The sequence below is a fragment of the Sarcophilus harrisii genome, chromosome 3, assembly GCF_902635505.1.
Source record: "Sarcophilus harrisii chromosome 3, mSarHar1.11, whole genome shotgun sequence".
In the NCBI taxonomy this organism is placed as follows: Eukaryota; Metazoa; Chordata; class Mammalia; order Dasyuromorphia; family Dasyuridae; genus Sarcophilus; species Sarcophilus harrisii.
Window position 1 is genome coordinate 54,327,283 of NC_045428.1, and position 12,622 is coordinate 54,339,904.

Sequence of the window (12,622 nt, forward strand, 5' to 3'; positions counted from 1 at the left end):
TTATAATAGTACTTGAAGGTTACAATAGTAATAAGTGTGTCAGGCAAGATTCAGAATCATGGGTTTTCCAGATTCCAAATCCAATACTATAAGCACTGTGCCACCTATTTGAAATTATGATAAAGGTCTAATTATGAGGAAAGAGACTTAGACATAGAGATTTCATGATTACCTGAAAAAAGCTGTCAATTGATGCCATGGAAGTGAGATTGCCAAGCCTACATGATATAAATATATAAATTTATCTCCTGAATTTTTTGTTTGTCTGTATGTTTTTTTTTAAAATTAGTCAGACCTCTCAAGTTTTTTTTTTTCTTTCTATAGACACTAAGGTAGCCCTTGAATTTGGCCTTTCTCACCATAGACAGATCCTGAAAGGAAGTGGAAAGGTTGACGCCATATTATTCTGCTCTTTGATTCTCAGGCCATACCCGGGTAGTTCTAAAACAAATAGCCCATTCAATCTATGAAAAGACTGATCACACCAATTGTTTAGTGTCCTGTAGACAACACAATTTCTCGAATGACTGCCCAAATTTTTCATTTTCTAACTGATTACTGGGTTGTCATGTAAACATGGAGCTGGGGCACTTCTATTATGATGAAATGAAAACAAAAACAACCATCTTTGTGGGAGCTTATCCCTGAGTGAAATGAACAGCAATTGATTTTTGTGGTGATGGTTGTTCTTCCTTGAGCCTCCCCCTACTCAAAGCATAAGCCAGAATTTACAATCCATTTTTGGTAGAGATAGTTGCCCATCATTAATCACAACATGCACAAAGCACAATTCCTGCCAGCAGGGGATTTGAGGACTTAACTCTATGTTCTGATTCACTAAAGAAGTTTGATATCAGTTTCCCAGACAGACTTACCCTTCACAGATGTTTCCCCAATCAATAAAATACCTGCAGCCAACTCCCTTTTTTCCCTCTCATAAGGTAGATGCTCTGAAAGGGAAAAGTATATTTTATTTAAGCTAAGATTGTGCATAGGAAGATGTGATGAAAAGGGTTTCATATAGTGAGATCTTTAATAAAGGCACTGGATTTGGGTTCTTTGTTATATGGTTTTATCAAAGGTGATTCACTGGGAAAACATGTATACCTCTAGCCTAATGGTGTTGATTTCAAATAGGCAGGATCCTTGTGGGCCTTATATTGATTTAGAAAGCTACAATTTACCAATATCTCAGTTGTATTGTATTTTTATTAATTTTGATAAACATTTCCCAATACTCTTAGTTTGATGCCTCTAATAAAAAATGATAGGAAAAGATTATCCAAAACTTTTAATCTCTAGAAATAAAAGTCTTATTATGTAGTAGTATATAATATTGTATGTAGGAAAAAAAGTTCCTAGTATTTACTCTGGAGCTTTCTTTTTGCCTTAGAAAGGTCATTGTTGGTTTTTCTTTAGGTCTGAAGGGATTTCCGGGGCCTCCAGGTGAAGCTGGGCAACCAGGATTTGATGGACAGAAGGGCCAACAAGGCAAATCAGGAATATCAGGAATACTGGGACCACCTGGTAAGTGAAAGGTTTTATTCTTTGTTTCTTTGGGAATATAGATCAATAACTATGTGAAAGCAAATTTTAACATATTAGGGTTTTTTTTTAATTATATGAAATACTACTCTGTGTTAAGTTCTGCCAGATTGGAATAGGGACAGAATTACCAAAATTCTTTCTATCTGAAATATTAAATGTGAAAAGAATTCTTTGTTCATTTAAGGTTTTTAAAAATCATCCAGGGAGATGTCAACAGAGGATGAAACAGAATAGAGAAATATAATTCTTACTAGAGAGCAAAATGTACAACTTCCTTGCCTGAATATATTGAAGAGAAAAACATCATCTAATGCACAAGTGCACATTTTCAGAAAATGCAAACAATTTTGAAGGATCTTTATTTTTATCACAATATGTTAATTCATCATGTTTTACTATGTAACACTTTTTATTAAATAGGTTTTCGAGGTGACCCTGGAGAGTCAGGTCCTGAAGGTGTAGAGGGGTTGGCCCCTATTGGTCCTCCAGGCCCTCCAGGGTTACCAGGAATCAATGGCCAAAAAGGAATGCCAGGTGATTCTGCTTATGGACCACCGGGGCTTCCAGGAAAGATGGGCCCTCCAGGATTGCCTGGGCTTAAAGGGCTCAGAGGGGATCCAGGATTTCCTGGAGCTACAGGTACATAACATTTTTCTGATGGTGGTGGAGGTAACGGGGGTGGTGGTGGTGGTGATGGGGATGGATTTTTGACCACAAGAGGACATTTGTCCTTCAACATATTGGATAAGGTATAGATTTGAGTAACCTATTGATTAAAACTTTTGCCAGAACAGCTTATCCTTAGAGAGATGTAGTAATACTCAACATTTTTCTAAATTTGCCTCTATAGATAAATGACTTAAAAATAGATTTGATTAGATAAAGCATGTATTAAGTGCTTTCCATGTGCCAGTCACTTTACTAAACTTTGGACAAACAAAATTAAGACAATCCTTGCCCCCGGAGAATTTCTATTCTAGTTGAGAAAGACTACTTGGAAAGAAGGAATACTAAGAGAAGGAAGAAGGCATGGGACAGTATAATGGAGAGGTGACAAGATGTAGCAAGATTGTAGAAAAGGTCTAATACAAGGTGAAATAAGACAAAAGTCTTGCCTTTCATAGCCCCTGAAAGATAGGGATAAAGTCTAAGGACAATTATTTTTCACTGGGTACCTTGTAGCCAAAACCTAATACATACATCAAGCACAGGACAAAGGCTAGTTATTATTTTTTGCATACATTATCTCATTTGTAGCACAACCCTGTGAGTTAGAAATTACTGGTGTTATGATTCCCATTTTGTGGAGGAGTAGGTTGAGACCCAGACAGGTAATTTCCCAAAGGCACATAGTAATAGTAGCAAAGTAACAGCAGACTTCGGGGATATAGTATTTTGATATTCATTAATATGAAGAATTTTTTGTAATGAGAAGCATTGTTTCATTTCAGGGGCAACTGGTGTTCCAGGATTCCCAGGCATTAAAGGAATTCAAGGCAGAAAAGGGAATGCTGGACCTCCTGGTAACCCAGGTTTGCCAGGCCATGGATGCCGAGGTGTTCCAGGGTTGCCAGGGCAACCTGGACTCCCTGGATCACCAGGAATTCCAGGTAAGTGAATGTCAGCAAGAAGCCAGATGGAGAGGCCCTGCTTGGAGGCCCTCTTTGCATCATTTGGGTTTTGAAGTGATAAATTAAGAAATATTTATGACAACAGAATTTGATAAGTAGACTTGGACATGGTCACAGTGACGAAATAGACAAACTGGATTCATCTCTATCCCTTGTTCTCATCCTGCTTTCTCTCAAATCTATGCATCCTAACTACCTTCCACGTTATTTTCTTTCATACACTGTTTTCCAACTTTAGTTTTCCTGTTATTTGCTTCTCCTGTGTACATTCATATGTAGGTTCTCCCTTTTCTAAAAATCCTTTCTCGGCTCTTCCCTTGAACCTGCACCAAACAAATTCAGGTTTCTCATAACACTGTTCCTGAGCTTTCCTTCACACACATCATAATCAGCATTGTATTGCAATTATTGGGTTATAGATTTCTTCCAGTTTTTTTTATTATCAGCTCCTCGAGATCTCTTTCCTAAGGAAATACCTTGACCATGGTGGGAACTTAACAAATATTTATAGAACTGAGTTGAACAAATCCCCGCTTTATGTGCTTCTTCACCTTATTTTTTCCTCCAGGTACCCTTTACTCATTTACTCATCAAAAGGAAAGATGTCCTGATTACATTTGTTTACTAGCTAGAAGTGGCACCTTGCTATAGAAATTTTGAATTGAAGGCAACTGAAATCTTTGTTAAGATGGAGATTCTAGAAAATCAGGGCTGGGGATGAGGGGGACAGGGAAAGCCTATAACCTAAAACAAAATTCAAGTGAATACTAAAATCACAAAATATAAGAGGTGAAAGTTACTTCAGAGACCAAGTAATCCAAGTGATATGTGAATAAGAATCCCTTCTGTGATACAGTGGTTATTTGATTTTTGCTTGAAAACCTTCACTGAGGAAAAACCCACCATTTCTTGAGGTAGCCCATTTTACTCTGGATAGCTTAAATTATTAACAAATTTTCCCTTTGTATTTTGTCCAAATCTGCATCTCTGAAACTCTCAGCTACTGTTTCTAGTTCTATCTCTTGGGATCAAGCCGAAATAATCTGACCCTTCTTCCACATTCAAGCCATTTATATATTTGAGGATCATTATGTTCTCTTTAGCTCTTCTCTCCAGGATAAAGTTCCCCAGTTCTTTCAACTTTTCCTCGAAGTCTTTCCCCACTCTAGTCACCATTTCTCAGGTGAATTCCCAAATTATCAATGTTCTTCTTAAAATATGCATCCAGAACTGAGCAGATATATTGCTAGAGTATTGAGCACAATACTGCAGTTGTGACCTTACTAGATCAGAGCTCATTTGGATGGTCACCTTCCTCATTCCAGACACTGATTATCAAAAGAGCCCAAAGTCGCATGTTCCTTTCTGGCTGTCATGTCATGCAATTGATAGATGAATGAATGGATAGAGAGACAGATGATAGATTGACATAGATATATTTATTTCTATATATAGTTTACCTTGTAGTTCATTAAAACCTTTATAACTTTGAGATGACTGTTATTATCTTCACCTACCTTGGACTTATGAAGTTGATTTTTTTGAATTCATGTGAAATTTTACAGTTAGCCATATTAAATTTAATTTTGATAGATTTAGTTCACTGCTCTAGCCATGTAAGACCTCTGGGTTTCTGATATCCAATGTATTAGTTATTTCTAGGAACTTTAAGTCATCTGAAAAATCTGACAATAATGTTGGTAATAACAGTAACAACAGAGATTCATGGAAGTTTCACATTTTAATATATGTGTTGACATATCAAATTCTCATAATCTCCAAAGTATATGGAATGAAAAGGTTTCAAACTTCAGAAATCTAGTGGAAGTAATCTCCCTGTCTGCTATTGGATCTGTCCCAAAGATTCTCTTATTGAACTCCCATAAAATTCGCTGACTTCCCAGTACTTTTATTCAATTACACAAAGAAGCCATTTCATTTACTAGAGCAACAGCCCACGGGATAAAAATTTATGCCAGAATTGTTTCTATATGATCATCATTAAACAACATGAGAATGAGATAAGTGGCATTTATCTAACTCCCTAAAGTTTAATAAATACTTTCTATACATTCATTTCTCATTTGATTCTCATAATGATTCTGGGAATTAGGGATTATGGGAATTATTATTCCTACTTGACAGATGAAGAAACTGAGATTCAGAGAAATTATGTGGCTTGTCCATGGACACACAGCTACTAAAATAATTGGCTTTTGATTCTGAATTCAGCTCTTCCTTATTCCAAGTCCAGCATGTCATCCGTCCTTCCATCTAATCATTGTTTTTTTTTAAAAGTGTTAAATATCATAGGATAAAACACAGGACCTTGGGATAACCCGCTAGAAACCCTATTTCAAATGAATATGGGACCATTAAAAACTATTCTGTGGATCTGGCCATGCAACCAGCTGCAAATCCACCTATGCACCTGTGCTGTCACCTAACCAATAATTCTTCATTTTGAGCACAAGGGAGATTATTTAGTGCTTTGCTAAAATATATGGCCATTGTATTATCCATAGCATTTACTTGATCCACAAGTCCTGGAAAAGGGAAATAAGATTATTCTGACATGTTTTGTTCATGATGAAGCTTATTCTTTCTTATATGATCTCAGCTTCCTTTTCTAAATGCTCACTAACCACCCCTTCAATAACACCTTCTGGAATTTTGTCAGGAATCAAAGGTATACTTTGCAGATTACACTTTCAACACTTCTTTGAAAATAGGGTCAATGTTTGTCTGTCTCTAGGCCTGCAATAATATCTCCATTTTGCCATGGTGTCATAAAAGTCATTGACAATGACTTCTGTATTGATATGGTTCTGCCAGTTCTTTCAGTAATTTGGGATTTCGTCTCTAAGGGCCTGATAAATTGGGCAACAGTGGGAGAAGCTAAATACCTTTTATTATTACCATTCTCTCTCTTACTCTATCCAGTCTAGACAATTAACAAAACAATACAGATTTCTAGCATTTGCCGATTTCTGAGGTGTAAATATGCTGAAAATGTAATAAGGAGCCTTTTTGTACCCTTATGTATATTTCTTATTAGCACTAGATACCCAAGAGTAGACCTTTCAAATTCACTAAAAACTTCTATTAACCATATTCTTGATATTCACATCATTAGTAAATACTGTCTTCATTGTACTATTTCACAAGTCTGTCTTTTTTTTTCTTGTCTCATTAATAGGTATGTAGGTAACTCACTAGCTAATAAAACAGAAAATAAGTCAACCTAAGCAATTAAAATAGAATAATAATACAAAATCGAGTATTTGTTGTTTCTGTTGAATCATTTTTCAGCCATGTCTGACTCTTCACAACACCCTTTGGTGTTTTCTTGGCAAAGATACTGCAGTGATATGCCATTTCCTTCTCCAGCACATTTTACAAATGAGGACACTGAGACAAATAGGATTAAATGATTCTCCTAGGATCACACAACTAGTAAGTGTCTGAGGCCAGATTTGAACTCAAGAAGATGAGTCTCCCTGACCAGGCTTGATATCCTATTCACTACCCCATCTAGCTGCCATTTAATAAAAGCCATACATTAAAATCTCTGAACATTTTTACCTCTTTCATTCTAGGAGAACCTTAGCAAAGTGCTCTATTGGAGGGAGAAATATTTCCCTAACATTCCCTTCCTGAATTCCTTCTTTAGCTGCTGGTATCACATGTAACTGCTAAGACAGAAGTATACTTATATTTACTGGAGCAGAGGACCTAATATATAACGGTGAGCTCAGTTGCTGTCTCTAGTGAACTACTTCTTCCCTGAGTCACATTCCCTTCTTAAGATACAGGCGGGTGGCCAATATTCATAGTGATTTCCCCTCTTCCATAAATGCAACAACAAAGAGTTATTGACTACCTATAACCCAGTTTTAGGCATTGTAGGAGATTTTTTTTAAGTAGACGTGATTTTTTCCCTTTAAGATCCAAAATCTTCATCATTCTATATCTAAAATATTTTATAATGGGCCAATTCGGAATACAATTTCATTTCCTTCTCCCCTTCGCCAGTACTATAATTCCAGAGGGGAAATGTGCTGAAACAATCATCCCACATTGTGGATAAAATGGAAATACTGGGATCATGGGATTAGATAGAATTTGGGCCGAGAAAAGAAATACGAGTTTAAAAAAAGTGTCAGAGAGGCTAAGCAGACTTAAGAATGTCTTTCAAAGCAGAAACTATTCCAAAGGGTGATAATACTACAATAAAGTATATATAGAATTCAGACTGGGCTGGCCATCTCATTTTACATGAGAAAATAAAGTCCATCCATAAATCAAAACAACAATAAATTTGCAGGCATTTCTTAAGCATCTATCATGTATCAAGTCTAAACACAAAAGGGTGATACTCCCTGCTCTCAAAGGACTTGCACTGTGCTAATATATATCTTTTTTTATCATATATCTATTAATTTATATGTATTCCCAAGTTTTATATATATATATATATATGTATATGTTATATTGGGGACTGAAAGAATATTTAGTCTATCTCCAACCTAGTCACGATTAGTGCAAATAATGAATCCCATGAAGTGGTCACATTACTCAGATTTACACTATGTGTTTCCATTAAGCTTGAACCATTTACCATATTTAACGTAATTATAACTTAAAATAGTAGAAATTTGTATACGTGACCACTTTGTTGGATTTATTATTTGCACTAATCAGGATTTTACTATATCTTCCAAGACTCAATTTTATAATAACCTGTCCGCCATGATGGATAAATTGGAAGTTAAAGGCTCATGGAAAGCATAATATGATATAGTGGACTGAGTATTGGTATTAGGGGCCAGAATCATGAATTCAAAACTAGGTCCCAGCTACTACTTGTCAGTGTGATTTCAGGCATGTGGTTTCACCTCTTCAGGTCTCAGTTTCCTCATCTGTAAAACGAGAAGCTTAGATGAAATGATTGTTAAGGTCTCTTTAGTCTCTTTAAATCCTATGACTAGTACTATGAACTTTCTGATCCATGATGTTGTTCAAATTTCTACAATGCTCTCCTGAGATTTTATGTGATACAAGACCACCTTACCCTCCATATAGCCATTGAGGAAGCAATTGGAAAGTTTTCTTCTTTTTTAGTTTTGTTCTAGTTACTGTCAATCACCCATTGTGAATAGCTCATTGTTCCTCCTGTGCAATTTTCTTTCCCTCTTTCAAATTCTCCTCTTGTTAATCTTTGTTTGCTGTCTCTGAACAATATCATCTTGATTGTAGATTTTATTCTTTGGATCAGCAAAGTCAGCTCATGCTATCAATACTTATCAAATGATCAGGATCTTTGGCATTTAGCCTAGGAGAATTCTCATGGTTATAGATGCATAATTTAAGGTGTATTGTAATTGCTTCTGCTTACATATAATATAAAAGAAAATTAAGTCTTTTATTATTCAGTAGTCTTATAAATTTGATCAGGCTGTGCTTTTTAATCAGGGTTTGATGGCTTGAAAGGTCATCAAGGAGATAGAGGTCCTCCTGGACCAGCTGGAATGAAAGGCCTTCCAGGAATCCCAGGACTTCCAGGCTCACCTGGACCCCCAGGACCACAAGGGGATCCAGGCTACTATGGAGATAATGGCTCACCGGGTGCCCCAGGTCCAAAAGGTAGGTTTTATTTATTTTCTTCAATTTTTAGATTTTATAAATAGCTAACAGTGATTTTGAATTCTATCCCCCCAAATTTTTTTCATTCCCATTGGAATCAATTTTTTTTTTTTAGATTTGATATACCGTTCCCTTTCTCTTCCCTCCTTTCCTTTTCCCACAGTTTTACCTCCTCCTTCTTATTTATGTGAGTGTAATATGAGACTTTAGGATACTCAGAATGTACTAGGGACACTTCTAGGTCAAAGGATGGCTTGGGTTTAAGATCATGGAATAAGGTTCCTTCAGCAATACTGGAGTGAGGGTGATGATCTTCCTTATTATGAGTGTTGGAACCAGAATTTGACATAAAAATTTCATATGTGGTTTGTGGGCAATAAAGAACTATAGCCAAATTAATTATACCATAGCCATTATTTATTGCAGTGGGTTTGGCAGTGTTGGAAGCAGGATAGGAGAAATGGGAAATAAACATGGATAAGAAATCCCCCTGCCCTTTCCTCTTCTTAAAACGCATTATGTAACCAAGTGACTCTAACTTGCAACAGAATGAAAATGGCTTACAAAGAATATTGTCCAAGATCTCTAGAAATAAAGAGATCTATGTCTGGTGTTTTTTTTTTTTTTTACAGTGTCTTTCTGTACAATTAGGAAAAGTCAGGACGAATTATGATTAAGTTTATTTCTGCCAGGGAGTCTGAAGCTGGTGGATTGCTTGAGCAGGGAGTTTTCATTTCCCCATATTGAGAGAATTTGTCTTTGCATTAAATCTGACTCTAATATTGTGAGTCTCTGGGACCAAATACCTGAAAGGACTAAAAAGGAATGACGCATCCCAGCTTGGAAAAACAAAGTAGATCAAAGATTCCATGAAGGTCAGTAGGGAACCTTTGAATGGTCACTGAACTTTTGTTTAAGAAGTAGTGTGCTAAGCACTAGGGATGTGAGAAAATGCATCAATATGGCCACTATCTTCAAGGAGATCACATTCTGATGGGCACAGAAATGGCCTTTTTGCCCAAGTTTCTCGTGGAAAAATGACTTCTCTTTGCTTGTGATTATAAAGTTCAAGACAGCTATAGCCACATCTCTGTTTTGAGTCTAACCAAATTCACTCTTACTTGTGATCCATTCTTTGTTACCTGCTCAAGTTATCCTCCCCCCCCCCATTCTTTTGGCTATTATATGATCTCTCAAAAATTCTTCCATAAAATCCATGCTTTCTTTTGCATTCCACGGAACACTCTCAGGGGCCCAAGGCCTGCCAGGTATCCCAGGCTTTCCAGGAGAGCGAGGAAGGAAAGGACAAATCGGACTTCCAGGTAGAAAGGGTGACCCAGGAGAAGAGGGTCTTTGTGGCTTTCCAGGAGAACCAGGAGAGCCAGGCTCTAAAGGTAAATGCTTTAATTAATATTTTCAGTCTCTTTTCCCTCAAAACCAGGAAGGCCTGAGTTCAAGTGGCTCCTTTGACAAATGCTGGCTGTGTGATCTTGGGCAGCACACAATCTCTGTGCTTTCAACAACTTGATGAGCTGTAGCAGAAAATGCAGTCAATCTGGGTGGAGTTTCCTCATCACAGATCATACCCTTACATCATAAGTTCATTCTCCATTTAAATTCATCAGAATTGACTCTCCATCCTTGGCTTTCTCCATGATTCCTTATTTTGACTTTTATTTCAGAATTTCTTGCCTGAATTTTAAACATTCTCTTTATGTACCTGTCTTCTTACATATAACTACAGACAATAATAGCCAACATGTTTATAATTCTTTAATGTTTCCAAAGTGCATTTACATTATATTATTTCACTTAATCCTCATGAGAGTCCTAAGTAGAAGGGATCATTCCTCATTTTATAAATGAGGAACCTGAGGTTTAAAAGAATAAGTGATTTATTCAGTCCCATGGCTAGTAGGCATCTGAAGCAAAATTTGCACTCAAGACTTCTGTTTCCAAAGCCAGTACCCTAGTCACCTTTATTTTTAGAAGTAGCTTTTATCATTTTAGTTCAAATATTCTATAAGAGGTGGCAGAGTGCTGAGCTTAGAATAAGAACTTATTTCTCACCTCTGACTTTTCTGTGTGAGCATGGGCTGGCTACCTAACTTTTCTGGGCCTCAGTCTATACCTATTTGGAATCATTAATTATTTAATTTTCACATTTGATAGACTAGCTTAAGCAGTGGGGTCAAACTCATATAGAAATGGATCCCTGCATATTTCTTTAGAAAACCACAAATTGACATTGTTTATGTTGTATTTTTTATTTGCTTCGTTAAACATCTCCCAGTTACATGGTAATTTTGGGGAACCACACTGGGCTGCAGCTGGTGGAGAGTCTGACACTTTGAAGATTTCTTATTTATCTGATTTTAGAAAATCCTAAGTTGACATGATCTATGTTGTATTGTATTTTGATATACTTTATTAAGCATTTCCCAATTACATGGTAATTTGGAGAACCACACTGTACTTGCAGCTGATAGAGAGCCTGACACCTTTGAGAATTTCATATTTGTCTGATTTTAGAAAATCACAAGTTGACATGATCTATGTTATATTGTATTTTTGTTTACTTCATTAAATATTTCCCAATTATATGGCAATTTGGGGAACCAACTGGACTTGCAGCTGGTGGAAAGTCTGACACTTTGAGGATTTCATATTCATCTGATTTTAGAAAATCACAAATTGAGATTATGTTGGGATTATATTTTTATTTACTTCATTAAACATTTCCCAGTTACATGATAATTTGGGGGATCACACTGAGCTTGCAGCTGGTGGAGAGTCTAATACTTGGAGGATTTCATATTCGTCTAATTTTAGAAAATCACAAATTGATATTATTTATGTTATATTTTTACTTCATTAAATATTTCCCAGTTAACACAATAATTTGGGGAACAATACTAAACTTGAAGCTGGTGGAGGGTTCACCATTTTTGAGGATTTCATATTCATCTGATTTTATCCCCAATATTGAGAGAAAGATATGAGATTGTTCCTAGAAATAATCTTGGAAACAAGTTTATTTTATTAATTATATGTTTAATTTGGGGCAGCTAAGTGGTGCCAGTGTTCATAGAGTGCTGGGCCTGGAGTCAGAAAGACTCCTCTTCCTGAGTTCAAATCCAGATATATGTCCCTAAGCAAGTCACTTAACCCTGTTTGCCTCAGTTTCCTCATCTGTAAAGCAAGCTGGAGAAGGAAACAGCAAACCAGTCCAGTCTCTTTGCCAAGAAGACCCCAGATGGAGTCACAGAGTCAGACGCAATCAAAAAACAAAACAAATACTTGATTTTAAATTACTATTCCATTTTAGTTGTTTAGATTGACTATTATTTTCTGTTTTATTAGCCAAGTCAGTCACCTACACAATATCAAGGAGACAAAAAGTCACTCTTTAGCCTAAGTTTTAGTGCATTTCCTACCAAGAAGACAAGCCCTGGTTCATTCTTAGGGCATGCTTAATGAAAACCAGGTTTCTACACTGCTGCTCCTTTCTCCTCTCTTTTTGTTTGGTCGTCATGGGAATCTGTGTTTATGGGGAACTCCAGGGTGTATTTTGCTGGACACAATTAAGCAACCGTTCTTGTAGCCCAGTGATAAGGAAAACAAGATGATGAAAATGACTAGGAAGACGACGTGGAATTAGTAAATGTGAGCCAGGAAAATTGAGATTTTACAGACCAAACAGAATTTTTGCAGGTCTACTGGCTGTTGAAAAACTATTTCCAAACAGTTATAATAGAAGTAGCAATGATTTCCCCTTTTCCAGTGCAAATATGTAA

The 12,622-nt window shown here is 36.4% G+C and overlaps 1 protein-coding gene across 2 annotated transcripts in view; it reads left to right on the plus strand.

Moving 5' to 3' along the window:
• COL4A4 (collagen type IV alpha 4 chain) overlaps positions 1-12,622 on the plus strand; it is a 141,228-nt gene that overhangs the window by 81,447 nt on the left and 47,159 nt on the right. For both annotated transcript variants that reach the window (XM_031957942.1, XM_031957943.1), the window contains exons 27-31: positions 1,420-1,527; positions 1,969-2,187; positions 3,000-3,158; positions 8,655-8,825; positions 10,076-10,219. In XM_031957942.1, coding sequence (XP_031813802.1) covers positions 1,420-1,527; positions 1,969-2,187; positions 3,000-3,158; positions 8,655-8,825; positions 10,076-10,219 — 801 coding nt within the window. The remainder of the gene's footprint in view (positions 1-1,419; positions 1,528-1,968; positions 2,188-2,999; positions 3,159-8,654; positions 8,826-10,075; positions 10,220-12,622) is intronic.